This window comes from Montipora foliosa, chromosome 13 (genome assembly GCF_036669935.1).
Source record: "Montipora foliosa isolate CH-2021 chromosome 13, ASM3666993v2, whole genome shotgun sequence".
NCBI lineage: Eukaryota > Metazoa > Cnidaria > Anthozoa > Scleractinia > Acroporidae > Montipora > Montipora foliosa.
Genome location: NC_090881.1, coordinates 29,050,323 through 29,072,611, shown reverse-complemented (window position 1 = coordinate 29,072,611; position 22,289 = coordinate 29,050,323). Strand labels below are relative to the sequence as shown.

At 38.9% G+C, this 22,289-nt stretch overlaps 1 protein-coding gene across 3 annotated transcripts in view; it reads right to left on the bottom strand.

The window, feature by feature from the left end:
• The window catches only part of LOC137982837 (putative tyrosinase-like protein tyr-3), a 50,165-nt gene extending 36,736 nt beyond the window's left edge, over positions 1-13,429 (bottom strand). The window contains exons 1-6 of one of the 3 annotated variants that reach the window (XM_068829997.1): positions 12,679-13,273; positions 7,608-7,687; positions 6,009-6,092; positions 3,240-3,362; positions 2,485-2,608; positions 1,621-1,761 (exon numbers count right to left, since the gene is read on the bottom strand). In XM_068829997.1, coding sequence (XP_068686098.1) covers position 1,761; positions 2,485-2,608; positions 3,240-3,362; positions 6,009-6,092; positions 7,608-7,626 — 351 coding nt within the window. In that variant the 5' untranslated portion in view covers positions 7,627-7,687; positions 12,679-13,273 and the 3' untranslated portion in view covers positions 1,621-1,760. Of the gene's footprint in view, positions 1-1,620; positions 1,762-2,484; positions 2,609-3,239; positions 3,363-6,008; positions 6,093-7,607; positions 7,688-7,918; positions 10,820-12,678 lie in introns of those variants that run through there. The other 2 variants (XM_068829995.1, XM_068829993.1) reach the window with 2 other exon arrangements.
• Positions 13,430-22,289: the final 8,860 nt, after the last annotated feature.

The window sequence follows — 22,289 nt, the reverse complement described above, 5'->3', positions numbered from 1 at the left end:
CTTCGGGGCGTTCTTGGTTTATCTCCGAGAGATAATGTTTGTTTACCATTTACAAGCAGAAACCGGTTGGTACTAGGTTTGTTCAAATGGCAAGCAAAAACTCCCTAATGGGAAATGCAGTTGAGATCGGCGTGTACCATTTACACAATTCGTTCGAGTTTACCGAGAGAGTCTGGAGAGAGGAAAAATCACGGTGGGGAGAATGCAAATGGTAAACACGTTTTCCGTTTGGAAATTTTGGACTGCCTTTCAAGAAATCCCGTTTTCTCCGGAAATTTTCCGTTTGGGCCGACCAAAATAGGTTTACCATTTACATTCCAACCGAAATTTCCGGTTTTTTTGGTAAATGGCAAACAACCAATATCATCTAAATTTTAAGCCTAAATTAATCTCTTCATCGTAAATATCTCCAAGTAGATTCTTTCATTTTGGTTGTAAATCATTTTGTTTTCTCAATCTAGATCATACGTCAATATTCAAGAGAGTATTTTCTCAGTTCAAAGTTAGACTGCGATTTTATGCTCGCACGTACTATATTAAAAACTTAAAACAAACGAGACTAAGGATCAAATCTCCCGACTAAATTCTTGTCTTATTGGAAAGCGAACAAAGTCTGCTTTTGCTTAATGATAAACTTTACAATACGTATCTTAAAATAGCTTAACAGGCCTCATATGAACGATCGGTTTTATGAAGTTACCGTCCTCAACCCAAAAATTAAGGTCACAGTGGTTATTGAAAGGGATCCCTGTACCACATAAGAAAGTTCACTTCAGAAATATGTTTACTCTTAGCGATTTTCTTTCGTATAAATGTGTGCTGATGTCGTGATTGCTTTCCTAGTCTTAGTGAAGCCGGGTATTTTCGATGTCAATTGTATCAAAGGTTAATCTCTAAGAGCGTTAATGTACGCATATTAAACTTGAAATTACCCATAAAAAAAGAACTAGTGGATAAATCAGTAAAGCCCTTCAGATTTTATCAATGACAGGGTGGTCAGATGCCGAGCTTCCCTTGCTTGATGGGAAATGAGGTGTAAGGGCTTTGTTCCGCCCAAACGAGACGTCAGTAATATCAAGGTGGTCGCACATTGACGGTGGTAAGAAAAGTGGACATCGTTAACATAACTGTTTTCTTGAAGTACTTTTGCCTAATCCCAAGTGAAGCTATATAAAATGGAATTCTTCCAACAAGCGCGACATAGCAAATTGCTGAAATAAAGTACGGCAAAATTTCCGTGACTTCACTTTCCGTGGAAACGCAACCAAATTTTATACTCCAAAAAAGGAGTTGAAACTCGCAAAACAGCCCCAAAAAGTGGGGCTGCTTCGAAGACTTTTAATGATCAGACAGCAAGTGCGCATAAGGAGACGTTCTCCTAGCTACCAGTTCTATATCGTAAAGAGTACATGTTCAGTAGATTGGACAGATGTTAAAACTATCCGTATTACTTACGGATCATGGTTTCCATGTAGTTTGGATGAGACCGGGACGACTGAATTTCTTGCCCTTACCAGGAATGAAGTTAGACGTGTTCTTCTCACTATCATGTAGAGAAACGACTATATATATGGGGAATGGCAGAGCAACGTATAAAAAAGTAACACTGATGACACGAGATTAACTTTTAGCCCTTGTTTTATTGTTTCCATTATAGTGTTAAATTCTCCCCGCAGCTACAAGTATTTCATAACATTAATTCCCTTTCCTTGGAAGTCTGTGACATGGTCGGTTTCTTGACTTGCAAAATCACCCTTGGCTCTGTGAAAAACAGAGTTATACCGAGGTTAGCCAGTGCACGCTTTTAAAGATCTATCAAGAAGAGCCCGTAGGCTACTATTTCTGTTCGTAAGTGAACGTAAGGATGGTTAAAATATAGTTTTCCCTTAATTGCAAGTTTGCCCTAATTGATATATAGCTGATGCCAGTTTTTCAGCGGGGAGAGTTCTTAGGGAAAAACTTGGAATTGTCAAGCGCGAAATTTGTAAATTTATAGATGACTTGACAAGGACGCTTCACCTTGCCAAGTAAACTGTAAGAGGTTTAAGGGGACTTAGTTTATTTAAAAACTAGTTTCCCTTGACAAGTGTCGTTGACAAGTTTTGTTTGCTAATGTATTGCGATCTATTTTCCCTTGTTAAGTGTACTTTCCAACGAAAACCTGCAAATCTCCTTAGTGGTCTGTGTGTATTTTCTCTCGAAACAAAAATGTTCGATGATTTTGGTTTGGTTTTCTTTGTCTTCCTTTTTCTTTTTTTCTTTGAAAGAGAAGCATTTGTCCGCGTGTTTTCTTACATGTGTGTCTCGTTGCTCGACACTTCCCCGGGGTCCTCAAGAGTTTGTATTGATGATGCTATTTGACCCAATGGAATTGATCAGACCAAAAGAATCGTGCGTTATTGAGGCACTGCGTTCAGTGGATGACTTAAATTTAAAAAAATCAAAAGCAACGAAGTCAGAATAGAACGTTCAGTATAAACTTACCAATCACAAGCACCGCAAGTAACAGGGCAAGCCCAGATTGTGGAATACGCTGTAGACGAGCGGGTGCAATCACCCCTAGCTCTCAGTGCTGCACAATCATTACGGTGGTCCTCACATGAGGATCCTGTAAACAAACAAGCAAACAAATAAAAATGCTGAGTGGACCTGAAGTCTGATCGCAAAGAAAGGTGCTGAATTCTCTTGCGAATGACCCTCCGCAAAGCTAATAATTCTTGACCTCATCTTTCTTTTTTGCAATTACATTTATCATACATAGCGCTGTGTGTTTGTACTCTAGATGTAGGGAACAGTTCCATCCTCTTTGGATTTTGAGTGACGGGGAGGTTAAGGGGTCTAAGGCCTTCTGGGGTTTGAAATGCGCGATTCAAGCATTAAGAAGTTTGTGGTGACCTTTTGTGGGTGAAAAGAAAAAAGGGTAACCCAAAGTCTTCATTTCCTTTGAAATGTTAAACAATTGTATCAATTTGGTTCATGCAAATGACAAGGATTTTCTTTTTTACTGATTTATAAGTGGCGGAAAAATAAGTACTGTCTTTTATATATCCTTAGTCTATATAAGAAGTTCTTGAACAGCTTGGCGTCATTCACACCGTCCAGGGCTCCTGCATCGTCAGAATTCACATGTGGGTTCTTCACGGCTCCCTCCTGCCTACTGCACGGGATTCCAAAGTTAAACTGAACTTAAGGCTACTCACTGCATGCATGACAACTGTACATTAGAGTGTTTTACTTACTGCATAAACCACAGGACTTGGGACAGCGCTTCAACACATAACTTGGGTTCTTTACACACTCCCCAATTTGAAACCACCTTTCACATTTCATATTATCGTCCCAGTTTCTGCATGTAGAGCGGGCTAGTCAAGAACAATTGATCGTTTTGCATCAATAATTATCGAATATAAACGGCTTACAATAAAAAGAAAGTAAACAACAACAACAACAAAACAATTAAAACGCAGTGGAATGACACATGACACTTATCAACGAAACTAAAGCCCCGGACGAACGATTCAAACATTTTCGTCCAACATCGTATTGGGTGAACTTGTTTGACCGTTTAGCCGCCTGTCTCAACATATGTTTGATCTCGATCAAACCTTTCCATCCAGCATTTTGTGTTGTGCAGAAATGTTTGATAGTTTAGCCAGGGCTTAAGAATGTTATCCTCTATCCTAAAGGACTGTTCATGAACGTGTTTTGAAGGAGACAAGGTCTCCTTCTAAGGACGTGTAGTAACTGTCAACGGAAAACCCACCAAATCGCTCAAATTCACCATTTTCAGCCGCAGAAATGACAATACACAACAACTGAGGTTATTTTGAGCTTTAACATAGTCATTTCTCGATGTAAGTTTACTATATTAGGGCTCTTCAATATTTCCCATACATTTCTTTATATTTCGAACATACAAACAGACACACTGTTTGTGTGGGCTCCCTATGTAGGAAAAAGGATGTATTTGTCAATCCGGCTTCCAACCGCTTTCGGAAGTCTGTGATATTATCAAGAGTTGTTCGCAATATTTTCTTCTGTACTGCACACAGTTTATAGGGAAACAAAATATATTGTGATCGTGCGTGGCTTCGCCATGCATGGACAATTTAATGAAAAGACCATTCACGACACTTTTTTTTAATATAATGCAATATTGTTCGCTGAGGTTTATTTGATCAACAAATGAAAGCTGCACAGAACTGTTCAATATCTTACGAATGTAGGTGCATTCAAGTTACTGTATCCCAAAATTCAAACATTTTTTTGGCTCTGGAGTATCGATGGGATCCTTCGCCATTCTTTTAACAGGAATTGGGACAGCACTGTCAAATTCTCGTCGGATTTTTCCTCTATTTCGACATTGTGAAGCCGCGCATTGTATTGCACAAGTGATCGATGAATTCAGATCAAGTCAGATCGACTTCGTTGCTAATATATTAACGATGATATATTCTTCATTTGTATTCTGCTTTTACTGTGTCAGTTATTGTTTCAATAAAAGATCCGGCTGCATCACAACTATTTTGAAACATTTTCAAGCTTCCATCATCACTGAATGTTGTTAAATAATACTTTGTACTTTTTGTTCTCAAATCATATTGAAAAATGCAAGTGAAACAGTGATTTGAAAGCCATAGTAAAAATCCGGTGTTTCCAGTTAAATTAGAAACATTCAATTTCTGCAGCATCAATTTACTATGACAAGAGTCAAAAGGCAAGGCTCCTTGTTTTTGCAAATTAAACGTAATATGGAAATCCGGCGGCATGCATCATATACTTGCAATCTGTCAGGGAAACCCTTCATGGTAAGACAGAATTTCCGAGTACTTTTTGAAAATATGTGTTACGATGGTCACAAATTGCATCCAATATTATTTAAGTCAGAATTAAGGTTATACGGACTTCTCTGGAAACCGACTTCCGGTGAAGTGATTCACTCAAACATTGAATGATTTAGACAGCTTAGAAATGGTCTAATTGCCGATGTCAAAATGGAACAGGCAAATAAGAACCGGCATCCATCTGTTGACGATCCGTGGAAAGATCAACATGTCTGATATTAAACGGTCTAGTACTTTGGTTTCAAAATGGTTCAATGAAAAGTGGAATGCTTCACTTCATTGCCAAATGATGGAACTGGTTCTTCTCAACGGCAAATGATTCTATGTAGTGTTAAATGATTCAACGCAAAGGCAATTAGTGCAAAGGCAGATCGATCGATTTAGTATGAAGGCAACTCATTCGCGCAAACGATACGGCATAGCTTCAGTAGTGTTGAATTGTTCGACCGCAGAAGGAATGGTGTCTTGTAATGTGAAATGACTGAACGAAATAAGACATGACTTGGCGTGACAGAAACCGAAACTCTATTTTGCGAGAACCACCGCAAAACATACAACATTGAAATGGCTCAGTGGACGTGTGGTCTCACCTCGAGATCTGACGTCAGTACGATTTTCATACTGACAGTGCTGCACGCAATTGTCAAAATGAAGGATTTAAAAACTTCTCTGATCAAATTTTGAAATGCGCTCACCAGCGATATACAATAAGCAAAATCTAGTGCAACTTAGGCTATACTGAATTTTGAAAGTCATATTACTGAACACTATAACCTCCGTAAGTAATTACGCCGTCAGCATTAAATACCAATGTCTAGATAGTCTGAATAAAGCAGTGTAGAGTTGATTTCGCACACGTATCTTCACAATTCTAACGAAGTCGGTAGGCGAACTTTAGTGCCTTCAAAACGTACAAACAGCTCGGCGCTGACAACTGATGCACCAGCGCCGGTTTCAGTGCTTCAACTGCGATAAAACCAGGTGTGATCTATGTAAGAAATATCTTGTTATTTCCAGTACATTTTCTACCGTCTATTGATCTACTGCGACAGCGTGTAAACTTGTAAGCATTTTGAGCGTACAAAAAGACGAAGCTGTTTCCCACAGCCAATGAAACGCCGCCTAGTAATTCTATTGCGCATTTTGCTGCAACCAAGACCTTACCTTGGATATCTTCCCGTGATTCAAAGGAATTAGGATCATTCACACTTGTAAAGTCAGCAAGTTTGGAAACTACCCGTGCGTCACCTACAACAAAAAGCAGATAAAAATTAATTAATTCATTAATTAATCAGAAAAATGACGTTTTATTAAAATTCAGTGTTTTTCAGTTTTGGACCTGTTAGTGCCTAGGTGTACCCAGGCATGAACGTGTCGGAAGAGCTGACGGATTTCACGCGTAATAGGCCATTTTGCTAATGCAAATTTATCCCAGTTCCATTCCCCTGTGGGCGCAAAATGTGATATATTTATTTTCAAAAAGAAACACACAATTTTAAATTTGCAAAACATGTTTCGGATGATCGACATCCATCGTCAGTTGTGAATACAAGTGAAACCGCTAGTCGGTGTTATATAAAAGATAGCTAATAACATGCATAAGTACTGATTAAATAACAACGTGAATAGAAAATACAATGATGAGAAGACAATGGGTATGGACGAGGAAAATTACAGTGAAAGTGTTAAATTGACATGATTAACCTGCTTATTTAATGAGGGTTTTTCCCAACCTATGTGTAAGGCCTCCTTGATTTTTAGTTGAAAAGGCGTGGAGGCGGTGTCAAGGATTGAAAAACACTCCTCCGAGCATAAAGATCTGCATGCTTCTGACCCATTAATGTGCTGAAAGATATGCGAGTTCTTATCCGATGTTAAATGTTCACGAACACGTGTAGCAAGATGTCGGTTTGTTTCGCCGACATAGCAGGCACTACAGCCTGCGCAAGAAAATTTATAAACCACACGGGATCGTGATAATTTGGAAATAGCATCTTTGGCACTGAATAAGTTCTTAATCTTGTATGGGGCAAACACTAGCTTGATGTCCAAGTTTTTACAATAGCGTTGTGTTAAATTCACTCTAGTCAGTTAACTCTGTTTAAAATATAAGTGCTATACGGCCAACGTTTGTATAAACGTAACCTTTCTTTACACTGAGTATAGTTTTGTATTATCTCGAGCCTTTAAAAAGTACATCACGCTGTCCACTTTGTCCATCTTAAAACAAAATTTTATCTAATTTAGTCTAATTTAGTCGTTAACTTTGCAAACCGTGCTAATCTTCGCCATTCTTAACCGTCCTTGTCCCTTCCTTGGCTTATTCTTAGTCTTTGGTGCCTGTCTGCTCCAGCAAACGTTTATTTGAGAGTTTCATTCTGTTTAAAGGCACACTTGAAAATGACTGAAAATATTATGACGCAAGTCCTGAGACCAGCGATGTTTACCTATTGTTGGTCTTAGTTTGAGAAATGGCGAATAACATTTTTTCTCAGTGACACGCTTGGTTCCGGTTAATTCTTCGAGGTACTCTTGATAAAACAACAGTGATACAGGGCATACAACACGGTGTCAAGTTCGAGATAATGCGAAGTTCGAGTATTACCCAGGCTTTCCAAGGCGTGCGCGCGTGTGAGTTTACACGCGAGAATGGGCCAGAGTGTGCGCCTACTTGGGACCCTTACTTGGCAAGAACGTGGGTACGTGTGTGAGTCAGGGCGTCAGCCAGTAATTTTGTCAGTGCGTGCGTGTGGCCATACTTACAATGGTGGTTGCTGAACATGACCAATCAACAGCATTCCAAAACAGCATTCCAAACTGACAGACATGGCTGGCAAATGTAACTAGACGAAAGACAGAAATACAAGGTTAGTCTGGGCACCAATTTAGGGGCTCAACCTCAGTACGGAACTCTTACGCAATCAAAAACATAAAAAGTTAAACAAAAGTAGAAAAAATGCTCTCGGCAATGAGAAAGGCTCAAACAGACATGCGAGAACAAAAAGCTGAAAATATGAAGAGTGAGTTCACATACTTTCCAATTACCAATTGTATTCTTTTAGACTGAGGCTTACCTTTAAGGAGAAACGTTGGAGTTGTCTTCACAAGAAGCTCAAGCAAATGAAATGCTTTGTTATGCTCTATAATGATTCCAGTTTTATATCATTAAACAGCTCATTATACATGCATCAGCGACAAAATTAACGACCTATCGTAAGTGATCTAATAAACGTGCGGCGCGTTTATTAAATTCTGCCCACACGCAGAGGAATTCTAACAAGATTTAAGAGAGCAAACAAAGTACATCATGACCAAGTGTGATAGTTACTGTCCAAGAAATGCTACCCCTAGGAATTATTTACTTGAATAGTCTGGAATAAACGTTTAATAAATATTCCAAACATCGAGCAGGAATCTTTTGGGTGGAGATTTACATAGACAGCTTGTTTCCATGCACGAGCGATACAGTTGGAAAGTTATGCTTTACTATAATTATTAGGATAATATTAGACCTTGTCATGTTAATATACTCAGAGCTGTACTTGTTACTCATTCAGATTGATCAGCAAAGCATGATATCTTCAATAATGGGTGTTCTTTAATGTTCCATTAAATATCTTCTACAGGAAAGTCGCAACTTCTAGTAAGAGGGGGTGGAGGGGTGACCATTTGTTAGATGAGAGGCGTTTATTCTTACACACGGCCGCTTTACGCTTCTTAAACAGCGCGTTCTATTTCCTGCCCACATGAAGAGGAATGCCAACAAATCAACTTGCCATTAGTGCAGTTTAACAAAACAATGTCAACTTTGTCAGTTCACATAATTGTTACAACAGTTTGCTAATAGAGTGAACAAAAGTCAAAACTCTTGAATTTTCATAGCTCTTTCAAGATGTAAGAGAGCAAACAAAGTACATCATGACCAAGTGTGATAGTTACTGTCCAAGAAATGCTACCCCTAGGAATTATTTACTTGAATAGTCTGGAATAAACGTTTAATAAATATTCCAAACATCGAGCAGGAATCTTTTGGGTGGAGATTTACATAGACAGCTTGTTTCCATGCACGAGCGATACAGTTGGAAAGTTATGCTTTACTATAATTATTAGGATAATATTAGACCTTGTCATGTTAATATACTCAGAGCTGTACTTGTTACTCATTCAGATTGCTCAGCAAAGCATGATATCTTCAATAATGGGTGTTCTTTAATGTTAGATTAAATATCTTCTACAGGAAAGTCCCAACTTCTAGTAAGAGGGGGTGGAGGGGTGACCATTTGTTAGATGAGAGGCGTTTATTCTTACACACGGCCGCTTTATGCTTCTTAAACAGCGCGTTCTATTTCCTGCCCACATGAAGAGGAATGCCAACAAATCAACTTGCCATTGGTGCAGTTTAACAAAACGATGTCAACTTTGTCGGTTCACATAATTGTTACAACAGTTTGCTAATAGAGTGAACAAAAGTCAAAACTCTTGAACTTTCATAGCTCTTACAAGATGTAAGAGAGCAAACAAAGTACGTCATGACCAAGTGTGATAGTTACTGTCCAAAAAATGCTACCCCCTGGAATTATTTACTTAAAGAGACTGGAATAACTGCTTAATAAATATTCCAATCATTGAGAAGGGATCTTTAATTACATAGACAGCTTGTTTCCATGGTCGACCGATACAGTTGGAAAGTTATGCTTTACTATAATCATTAGGATATTATTAGACCTTGTCATGTTAATATACTCAGAGATGTACTTGTTACTCATTCAGTTTACTCAGCAAAGCACGATATCTTCAATAATGGGTGTTCTTTAATGTTCGATAAAATATCTTTTACAGGAAGGTCCCAATTTCTATCGATTCAGATCAGCGAATTATATAATACCGCCTTAGGTTAGGTTTGATTGGGAACTTCTGCACATAAATAGACTGAAATATACACGGTAAAATTTCAGTCATCAAGAGGTGATCTTTTGGATGGAAATTTAGATAGTCAGGTTGATCGCATGCACGAGCGATACAGTTGAAAAGCTGTGTTTACTACAAATATCAGGATATTATCAGACATTGTCATGTTAATATACTCAGAGCTGTACTTGCGACTCATTCCTTTTTCTCAGCAAAGCGCAACATCTTAAAAAGTGGGTGCCCCTTAACTCTTTCTTGTTATGTTAATTCGCACGAAAAAAATCGCTCTCAAATAAAAGCTTTTATTTTTGCAAGTATTCACAGTTATGTGGAAAATTATACCTCATTTTAAAGGTTATTTAATAAGCTTCAACGGAAAAAATATATATATCGGCAGAGAATCAAAGGCTCCTTAGAGCAACCTCATGGTACGAATTCTTGGCGCCCTTGACGTAACCTGCGATCTAGCTTTCTTTGGAAAGTTTTTTTTTTGATCGTAGGCAACATGTGCAAGCACAATTGTTGTGTTGGTAAGAGTTTTGATGGAGAAAAATTGTCTTAAATTGCAAATGTGTGAAGAATTAGTTACGATACCGGCATTAGTTTGCATTGTCCAAATTTGACGGATGGAGATGTGGTTGTTCAGGCAACCATAATTTAGTTGTGGAACTCATGACAAAGAGCGATACTTTATTAAACGTAGGCTATTTTTTTGTTTTTGTTGGAAAATTGATTCAAGAAGGAGTAATACTCGTGAGAGTATGTGCGCATTAGGATGGAGGTTTAACACGCTTAGAAAAGCAGTGTTTCGTGTTGGGGAAATTTTACGTCCATACCACTATTACGTGCTCGCGTGTATGCAGTTCCCGATTTAAAATTACTTACCATATTTCTGGTGGAAATATAGAATTGTAGTAGTGTAGGCTATGTGACGAGTGATGTGGTGGTGAAATTCGTTGAGAAAAAGTACACAAAGTTAAAACGCAACCCATGCAGTTGCCCTTACAAAAGCGTTTTGTTCTGCAATCATTTAAAAAGCGAAGGCCTGGGTTCTAGAACGAGCTTTCAAGTGTTCATTCACATGTGATGAAGAAGGAGCTGTCTAAGTGCGGTGTGATTGTTGCAGATGCATCTGGTGCGATCACAGCAATACTTTGGGAAAATCGAATTTAGCAAGTGTTTGTGGATGGTTCCTTTTACTTTCAAGGACTGAAGGTTAACTGTTTCAACAAGAAGCAGCTTAGTTCAACTAAGTGCACTAAAATAGACATAAGTGACGATATTGCAGTATCCCTAGAATCCAGTGGTGCAGCTGAGGAGTTAAAACCAAGGGAAAAGAGCAAAAAACCCATCACCGGAACTGTTTTGCTGCTGATGTTAGAAAATCTTTTATTTGCATCAACTGCAAATCTAAGATAGGCGACATTGACGAGAAAAGTGCACTTAAGTGTCTCAATTGTAACCTGAAGATGCAAAAGTCAGATATGATCTGCACCAGCACAGCATGGTGAAAATGCTGGACATCATTATTGTCCTCATTCAGCGCTGCAAGACCTCTTTCAGAAAATATCCAGTGCAGATGGTTACGCAATTGACAAGGATGTATCAAAGCTGTCAGCTGATGTTATGAAGGACACTCTTCTCAATGTACCCAAATTAACATTTGATGTGCTCAGTGAAGAGAAAGTAATCAAGTCTATTGAACTTTGCAATTAGTTTTTTTGGTTAAAATATGGGACTAACATTTATCAAAGAGTAGCTGATGTTATGGATGACAGTGTTCTCAATGTACTGAAGTTAGCATTTTTAGAGACATGTGAAATAATATTTTTATTGATTTGTGTAAAAAGGGGCTGTTATTGTTGAAGTCTTTTTGACACTGTTATATTTTAGTTGAAAAAAATATTTCTTGACTCTGTCATTCTATGGTAAATGTATATTCATATTCCAAGGCCCAATGATGGAATCGAAGATGCATTGCAGATCCAGAATTGTAGGAGTTGGCAGAGGGGGTAATGGCCACATAGCATAGGAATGCAATTTTTTCCCATGGTAAAAATTATCATTAAACATATTACATTGAAGTACACAGTATTGTTGTTTTGAAGGGAAATTTTTCACTAAATGTAATTGTTGTTCCGAAGTTACTGTATAATTATTGTGATCTACATTTCTGGTAAATAACTGGGTTTTTTTGGATATAGAAATTATAAATCAAAGCATTATGTTGGTAATTACGATTAATGACAGAATTTTAAAATCTTTCCTGTTGGACAAATTCTTGGGCAAGTAAATAATTCATAGATCTGGTCAAATCACCAGCTAATTTGCTATAGTTAAAAGACTGTATGTGGGGCTTTTAAGTGAAATTTGATAATCAATGAGGGATTACAGAGCAAAACAGTGATGTAAGATCTTGATTTAAAACAAGAAAGTGTTGTAACCCACAACAAAGGTTATGAGTTGCATAAAACTGAAGTTGGAGATCAATTTAATGTTTTACTTTCCTATAGTTCTTGCATTTAAAGTGTTATAATACATTTTTTCACAGTCTGTTATGTCAGAATGTCTATACAGAGTGGAAAGCAAGCAAACAAAAGTCTAGATGGTATTGCTAGTTAACAGTGCTTTATTGGAAGGTTGTTATATAAATTAATCTGGTGGAAATTATATTGCATGACTATCACCATTTTTTACTCAAAAATGCATCAAGTGTGATGACAGCAACAAGAAGAAATTCTATACAATGTTTGTAAACATGTGTAATATGCAGGAGAGAAAACTTGACTGTCAAACATTGAAATAGATGTACCGGTACATCATTTTAATTGGCATCCTTTGACCTTGATAGAGAAGTAGTAAGTTTACTTTAGACATTTACATGTAGCTACTACTATATCATGTGGTATGTACATTATACACTTACTTTTGTGTGTTTTCATCTCTATAATGCTATTGAGGTTTACACAAAATGCCATATGATAGGAGGAGGAAGGCTTCCCTTTTGTCCCAGATGATAAACCGCTCATTTCAACATACTGCTTTCTTCCTGTGGCCAGTCGATTCGTCGTCGTCCAAGGAGGTCCTCCTAGCTGGGCTCTTCACGTCACGGTTCACCAAAATTAACTCTAAACCTCCATCCAACTACCACTTTGTTCCCAGAAGTCTCGAGAGGCCCCATAGTCCGTGATTTGCATTCAAAACACAGCACATTTCAAAGTTTTCGTGGTCGTGGGTGGAAAAAGATAAAATCAACGAAGTTTTACGCTTACCAATTTGCAGTAAGCTTAAGCTCACTTCATATTCGAGGTGTTTGGGTCTTTACGCACGAATCGTTCATGTTATTGTCACTTTTAGGACTCAGAGGCCCATTTCTCGGCAGTCGAGTATTCTGTAGCATTTTTCCTTTCCATTTTTGGCTCCACAAAAGGTATGCTTTGATCAGGTTTGGAATCAAAAAACCATCACGCTTCAAGGGACAGGACGCCATTTTGAATCTGTCCAAGTAGTTCGGCATATGCTCGCCTTTGTACCACCCCCCAAATATCCGTACACCGTGACTTTAAACAGGTAAACTTGTCGGGGAGAGGGACAAACATTTGTTTAATCCAGGTTTAATGCATAAATTAATGTCTAACAAAGTGAGTGAGTGATTTTTTAATTGAATTTCGCCCCCAAACCCTAAACCCCATAGCATGACTTACGTCATACCATGAGGTAAAAATCATACACTAGAAAATGAACGTAAACAACTGAGATCCGCAAAAAATTTCGCAAAAATCGTTTTAAAAGCGACCTAGGCCTATCAAGTTGGTCACCGAGAATTTTTAGTCCATTCGGAACTAGATGCTTCTGTGAAGCATACACTGGCTTGCCTAAGATACGTGCTACAGAAAATCAGAAGACACTGAATTGTGTGGTATTGAAATACAGCATTCCAGTCTCTGAAGAATAACAAATAAAAGAGAAGCGAGAAACATTGGCTTCTGGGCTGACATGTTGATAATTTTCAAGTTCCCTCACAACTTCTTTTCACCACAAGTGTGCCCTAATATGAGCATCCGAAAACTTTGTAATACTAAACTTCACTGAAGTCAAGCTCTGTTTCGCGGGGTTAGTGTTGGGATGGGAGACCAAAACAATAAACCCCTCGTAGAAAACAGAAACATCTGACCGAAAATACTATTAACGCTAACAAATGCGAACTCAGCAAGGTACAGATTCTGGTAGCTTGCTTTATGCAAAACAAATATTGATGAAAAAGCGAATAAATATTGATACACAGTTTTCAGAAAGAGCAGAAGGAAGTTTCCCGGACGGTCGATCGTGAATAAAATATTTACGACATGAAAACAACATTAATTTTGAACCGTGAATATAGAATATAAAAAGTTACGATCAGCGACAAACATTTTGGGAGATTTTTGCTACGTTCAAGTAAATTGCAAAATCGAAAGTGACATGGCTGGAATTCAGCGGGCGCCGTGATTAAGTTACCGCGGCATGTTTACTCGCCAAACAGTGAAGCATCTGTGTCAAATGATGGCAAGATACCGGGTTTTTGTAAGTTTCTTTTTCTGTCAAGTGTTATAAAGTTTGACAATGAAATGAGCGAAGTCAAAACAAAGATCACAATCGCCCAACTCTTGTTTATGCAAAGTCAAAATTTACTCTCCAAGACGCGTACGACGTTATTTATCACCAGGTAATTCCATCATTTTGGAAATAGCAGCTACTTTATTATTCATCTGCGTCACAAGTTTTCACTGATTTTGGGCCTCATTTTGTTGAAACTCAAGCACGCTTCCAACAGGCCTGTGAACCCTTCCTGCTTACAGAGCAATACTAAAAAACTTCTCCCATATCACATTTGAACCTTAAGCTCGAAAATTCAATACACAACATGATATCATAATTCACAAAGGCAGAAAATACCACAGAATCCTTTTCCAGCGAAAATTTTATTGAAACAAACAACATATTTGCTCTTAGAGGTGAAAACCTCTTCCTATTTCATTGCGTGCGTGAAGACAAGAAACTCAATTGTGTCAAATTACCATGTACTTCAGGTAAATACTGCTCACTTTGATTTCGTCTCGACGGGCGATAGATTGTTGTCGAAGTCCAGTACTCGTCGCTTTTGAGATTCATGCCTAGTTTATCCAACTGACTTTCCATTATTGAGCTCCATAAGGGTATATTTTGTTTAAGGATCCACTAAAACGCCATTCGCGTTGCATGACTTTCGACGCCATTGCAGGCTAAGTTGATGATTCTACTGTGTCCACCAGAGAAATCTACGCAGTTCCACTACCCTCTAGATCCTAAGAAAATACGCGCAGAAGGCTCTATACACAAAGACACCACTTACCAGGGGAGTGACAGGCAAGACTTTTACCGACACGGAAAAAAAAAAAAAACAAAAAACAAAAAAAACTAGACCCTCCGTGAGGGTACACTGGGTTGCCTGTGGTACGTGCAGCCCCGGGGAGGAGGGGGGGGACTCCCATATGGAACACACGGGGATGCTAGTCGGAAATTTTAAATTTAACCCCTAAAGGAGACCATCTGGGCGTGGCTCAAGCTTTTTGTGACTCCTAAAGGAGACCAATCTGGGCGTGACTTAAGCAAATTTTGACCTTGGCGGCTTAAAATATTGGCGCTTTGCCCGAAACACCCTAAGCGAGACCAAAATCCAAAATTTACACCCCTAAGCGAGACGACGAGCATCCCCGTCTGTTTCATATGGGAGTCCCCTCCCCCGGGCGTGCAGCGTTCCAGGCAAATTGTGACTGGCCCACGGGCCGATTACGGGCTTGCAAAAACAAAGCAAAAGGTAATTAAAAAACCATATAATAAACTACTTACTAACCGAGCTAGCTCGAGCCGTACTGGGGAATATTGGCCCTGGGTCGTTTTTGTACGGACCGAGCGCAGCGAGGTCCGTGCGCTCGGTCCGTACTGCCATGACCTCGGGCCAATATTTCCCTGGCAGTACGGCCCTCGCGCTCGGTTAGTAAGAAGTTATTAAGGGGTCACCCAGAAGTCATACCAGCAGAGGCCCTTTGGCTCACAGGTCCTCACACGTTCGTACGACGAAACAGATCCTTTTCTGAGGTTAAAAACCTGGCTACTGGCCTAACTCTTTTTCCTACTTTCCCAACCACGAGAAAACCGCGGTAAATCAGCCATCGCCAAAAAATGTTTTTTTTTTCTCAAAAAATATTTAAGTTAGGGGGAAAAAATACATCATTTTAAAGCTAAGAAAATAAGCTTTCCAACAGCAGATAACTTATTTACAGAAAACTGAAACATTTTATAAAAGCGAAAGTTGAACGAAAAAATTTAAGAAAAAGAACAGTAAAATATGTTTTCTTGGCAAAATTTGGTCATTTTAGCGTTGATTACGAATTTTTGGATGCAAAACTAATATTTTCTGCAATTTATCTGCTTTCTTGGACATAAATTCGACCGAAAACTGATAAGGCACGAATATTTTTAGATTTTTAGGAATAATAGATAACGTGGTTCAATGCGTAATGTGATAATGCGATAAAAGTGTCAAATTTGCGACCCATTGCTAACGGCAACGGAAGCGATCGCATTACGAATAATTAACCTCTGTTGCCAAAAACCACTCAAATAACCGGTCAGTGTAAAACGCAGACTGCAGACTGCAGACTGCAGACCAGGGATAAAATGCAGACTGAGGGTAAAATGCAGACTGCAGACTGCAGACTGCGGGTTAATAAAATAATAATGAAAAAAGAGTTATAAGAGTGTTAGTAGCCGTTTGTACTCTCACACTGAAACCCCAACACAGCTCCCATCGCTTTGGTTGCCCCACCGCATGTTTTAAATCCGGATTTTTATCGAACTCTGTAAGAATTGAAGCTGTTTGAATCCTTGTTGTTGTTTGAAAAAGGACAGTTTCGTTAAGTGACTTGCTTTTAGGCAAAGAAGTCACCACCCCGTAATTCAACTGTCCATTTTGCTGCACTGAACAAAGTAATCGAGTAATTACCCAATAACTCAATTTATTTTGACACGCATGGCTACAGTACCAATTAACAAAGACAGAGATAACGTGGATTTTGCAACCATTTAACGTTTCAATTCAGTAGGCTTAAGCCAGTATGACTGAAGTGTAAAAATTTCTTATTAGGATCCTTTCATTCGCTTTTGTGTACGTTATGTTTATCCTTTAGTTCACAAGCTCGTTTGTTTTGCATCTGGAAGATGTAATTTTCAATTATAACCTCTCCCTAGGGGTTATCACGCATAGCTTAACCAATGAAATCCCCGCGTCCTAATTGCTCGGAATACATGAAATTCTTTGTGCATTTCGTTGCACCGAAAAAAGACAACCGAGATTATTCAGGTATTCGAAGTAATAATTGTTGGTTTTTCGATCGATTTCCCTCGATGTACCGGTGTGACAAATAATTTGGAACATTGCAATGCATCTGGAAGCGCAAAAACAAAGCACAGATGATTTCAACGCGCACGATCGCATCCCCAAAAGGTGCAGCGACCTGCAGTCATAATAATGTGAGCTGTTGACAGATGTAAAACAGGATTGTCTTTCAAACAATCTTTATTTTATCCTTGTGACTCGTTTTTTTATTATTAATATTTATTTTACCCTAAGGGCCAAGTCGCACTAGAGGACAAAACTGTTATTTATGTCAAAAATCTGTCATCACAGTGATAAACCAAGTGCGACCGGTTTGTCCACCGAAGGACAAAATTTGGTCGCAGACGGACAAACTTCAAAGATGCCGTCGACTACCTCTGGAGCAGGCCGAACTAAAACAAATCTTGAAAAACAATGGCGAGGGTGTCTTGATTCGGAAGTGATTTGACAGGTGATATGTAGCAGAGTCTCTATGCGATAGACTTCGTAGCCTCCGAGCAGGCCCACCGAAGAGAGAGAGAGCCTTCTCGCAGGCTATAGACTTCGCGGTAAAATTGAAAACGTTCTCATTTCGCAACATCATGAATCCAGGCGCGGGCGACCAATATTTTCCGTATGAAATGTGGCAAAAATCTATCCGATGCCTAATCCTTACATATTCAACGATTGAGGAACTCCCAGCCCATCTCCTTCTACCACGCGTTCTGACTCGTTGCAAGAATCCTTTCAGTTCAGCGAAGACGGCTCAATGCCCGATCATCCCAAACTTCTTTGCGCCGTACATCTTCGTCAGCTGAGAACATTTTGAGATCCCTCGTGTCGCGGTTTGTGGATGGAAACAGCGAGTAAAGGCGGTTTCGAAGGAAATTGCGCGACGCTCACAGCATGGTGTGATGTTTTGTTCACATATTTTGTTCTAAAGTGCGACTGTAGCTTTCCGGACAATTTTTTTGTCACTGGCCGATTTCAAGTCAGATTTGTCCTGAACAAATCCGAAATTGCCCTCTAGTGCGACTTGGCCCTAAGTCTGCATTTTACCCCCGGTCTGCAGTCTGCAGTCTGCGTTTTACACTGACCGCCCAAATAACCGATTTTTCGACGGAAAATTCATCCCAGAGGATAAAACTATTCACTGGACATGTAATAAAGGTAGATATGTTCGAGCGAAAGCGAAAACAAGCGAATATTTTGACGGAAAACACAATAATGTGAGATCAAAGGAACATGTGGTGAAGACACGCAATTGCGGCATCGCTTCGACAATAATCTTACCTTTTCAGCGATTTTAACGCTTGAAATTCCATTCAATCCACCTTGTCTAGTCTTTGAATTCACTATTATCGCTGCCCTGCGAATCTTCAATGTTCTACATAACTGCACTTTTGGTAAAAGACGGCTCGACGGGCGACAGATTGTTGTCGATGTTGTCGCCTGTCTTGTTCAGTACCCAATTGATTTGCCATTATTGAGCTCCATAAGGGTATATTTTGTTTAAGGATCCACTAAAACGCCATTCGCGTTACATGACTTTCGACGCCATTGCAGGCTAAGTTAATGATTCTACTGTGTCCACCAGAGAAATCTACGCAGTTCCACTACCCTCTCGATCCTAAGAAAATACTCGCAGAAGGCTCTATCCACAAAGACACCATTTACCAGGGGAGTGACAGGCAAGACTTTTACCGACACGGAAAAAAAAAAAAAAAGAAAAAACAGAAAAAACTAGACCCTCCGTGAGGGTACACTGGTTTGCCTGTGGTACGTGCTACAGAAAATCAGAAGGCACTGAATTGTGTGGTATTGAAATACAGCATTCCAGTCTCTGAAGAATAACAAATAAAAGAGAAGCGAGAAACATTGGCTTCTGGGCTGACATGTTGATAATTTTCAAGTTCCCTCACAACTTCTTTTCACCACAGGTGTGCTCTCTGAGCATCTGAAAGCTTTGTAATACTAAACTTCACTGAAGTCAAGCCCTGTTTCGCGGGGTTAGTGTTAGGATGGGAGACCAAAACAATAAACCCCTCGTAAAAAACAGAAACATCTGACCGAAAATACTATTAACGCTAACAAATGCGAACTCAGCAAGATACAGATTCTGTTAGCTTGCTTTATGCAAAACAAATATTGATGAAAAAGAAAATAACTATTGATACACAGTTTTCAGAAAGAGCAGAAGGAAGTTTCCCGGACGGTCGATCGAGAATAAAATATTTACGACATGAAAACAACATTAATTTTGAACCGTGAATATAGAATATAAAAAGTTACGATCAGCGACAAACATTTTGGGAGATTTTTGCTACGTTCAAGTAAATTGCAAAATCGAAAGTGACATGGCCGGAATTCAGCGGGCGCCGTGATTAAGTTACCGCGGCATGTTTACTCGCCAAACAGTGAAGCATCTGTGTCAAATGATGGCAAGATACCGGGTTTTTGTAAGTTTCTTTTTCTGTTAAGTGTTATAAAGATTGACAATGAAATGAGCGAAGTCAAAACAAAGATCACAATCGCCCAACTCTTGTTTATGCAAAGTCAAAATTTACTCTCCAAGACGCGTACGACGTTATTTATCACCAGGTAATTCCATCATTTTGGAAATAGCAGCTACTTTATTAGGGAACTTAAGCAACGACGACGGCGACGGCACCGAGAACGTCATCTCAAAATATAAATTCGCGTTTTTCTAATCGCTTCGTTACTATTTCAACTTTTTTAATATGACGGGGGTGTGGTAGTTCCTCAAAAATGACGCTGGTAGGAACGGCGCTCAATTTAGGGCAGAAAATGAAAATTTATCCTCAAGTAATGACGTTGTCCATAAAACCTCAAATTTGGCTGTTTCACGTTGTAGTTTTGCTGACGACGGCAAAGAAATGGACAAAAGTGAAAAACACACGTGCAGGGCGTGCAAAGCTATTGTTTTTGCCTACTAAATATGCAAATTTGTGACGTTTTCGTTGCCGTCGCCGTTATCGTTGCTTAAGTTCCCTATTATTCATCTGCGTCACAAGTTTTCACTGATTTTGGGGCTCATTTTGTTGAAACTCAAGCACGCTTCCAACAGGCCTGTGAACCCTTCCTGCTTACAGAGCAATACTAAAAAACTTCTCCCATATCACATTTGAACCTTAAGCTCGAAAATTCAATACACAACATGATATTATAATTCACTAAGGCAGAAAATACCACAGAATCCTTTTCCAGCGAAATATTTATTGAAACAAACAACATATTTGCTCTTAGAGGCGAAAACCTCTTCCTATTTCAGTACGAAATAATACTCAGTGATATGAATTAACATTAACTTAGAAATCAATAGTGGGGAATCCATTTAAGAACCAATCAACCTTTTTTGTCAGAAGTACAATGCCATCTATTCCTGTCCCTAATAAATTGGGCCCTGTTAAGGGGGGGGGGGGGGTGGAGGCGGGGAATTTGTCATCCCTTATCCCCAAAATTTCCGAGACTTTTATCCCTAAAACTGGATCAAAACTATCCGTGGCAGTTATCCCCTATCCCTATGATTATTTAATGAATTATCCCGTGTCCCCAATACCCCTAACAGGGCCTTGTAAATATGAGGGGACGCAAAGAACTTTCCACTCAAAGGAGCAAATCTCGGGCGGTACAGCGAAAAGTGTTTTGCATCTTCAGCATTCGCATTCCAAAAAGTGCGGGCAGATTAAAAAAAAAAACTAACAAAACAAAACATCTTTTAGTAAAAGGAAAATTATAATTTAGGGCACTAAAATCCAGTCTCAAGCGAGTATGAAAAACAGACGCCTGAAGGTCACCACATACCGTGCAAAGGAAGCTCGATATCATGACTATTGCGCAAAAAAGCTAACAAGAGTTTCTATTTTCCTTTGTTGTAACAATCTAGTAGATACTTTTGAATCCTTTTCGCCTTAAGGGCGTGGTTAAAGCCTTGTATGTCTAGCATTTTAAGTCCAGCTTCTACATATAGGCATTAATTGTTTCGCTCTCTTACTTTTATCTGGTTTACCATCTCTCACTAGGAAACTTGAAAAGGAGATCCCTTTTTTCTTTAAGGTAAAGTAGCTGCGCATAAGATAACCAGGTAAGGGGATTAAGGACATTCTTGTCTAACACCTCTAGTAAGATTGAAAAATGAATAAAGAAGTAAAATAAAGCCGAGGACCAATCGGGCAGTTGTTTTGTATGCAACTGCTTCTGTTGGTATAAAATAACTTAACCTGACCCAGAAAAAGTAATAGTAACGGAGAGTTCTTTCGATAAAGCTCCATTCTAAAGTATTGAAGCCTTTTTCAAAGTCTATAAGAAGCCAACTGCCGGGAATATTCTGGCTTTCGGCGTAAGTTATTAAATCTGAATCTGAAGACACTCATAATACTTGTGACTGAGCTTCATTTACGATTTCTGAGTTTGTCAAAATCTTCTTATCATTTTCGATTTTGAGGTTCCTAATAGTTTTAAGCTCCATTCCAAAGTATTGAAGCCTTTTTCAAAGTCTATAAGAAGCCAACTGCCGGGAATATTCTGGCTTTCGGCGTAAGTTATTAAATCTGAATCTGAAGACATTCATAATACTTGTGACTGAGCTTCATTTACGATTTCTGAGTTTGTCAAAATCTTCTTATCATTTTCGATTTTGAGGTTCCTAATAGTTTTACTGTTAAAATGTCTTTTCGCCAGACTATGAAAACATTTTGTGTTCTTTCCACCTTCATTATACCACCTCACTGTTTTTTTTTTATAGGCGACTGATCTCTTCTAATTGTCGTTTCTTCATTATCAGTTCAGTCTGTATACTCTCTCTAACATTTGTCTGATATGTTACGGTCATCGAGCTTTTTCTCGAGCACTACAATCCCTTCTAAAAGATATTTTTGTTTTAAGACGCAGTTTCTTTGCTGTAGCATATTTTAAAGAAGCTGCCCTAATTTCCATTTTGATAACGTCCCACAACTGAGAATATCGTCCACTTTAATAGCCTTTCGTATCAAGGTAACTTATTCGGTTTCAGTTAAGAAGTGTGTATTTTATTTCCAATAACCTTACAGCGTCACAATTTTAATGCTATGGTGATAACTCAATCGGCGGGTCTAAAACAAAGGTCACATTCCACAGGTCGC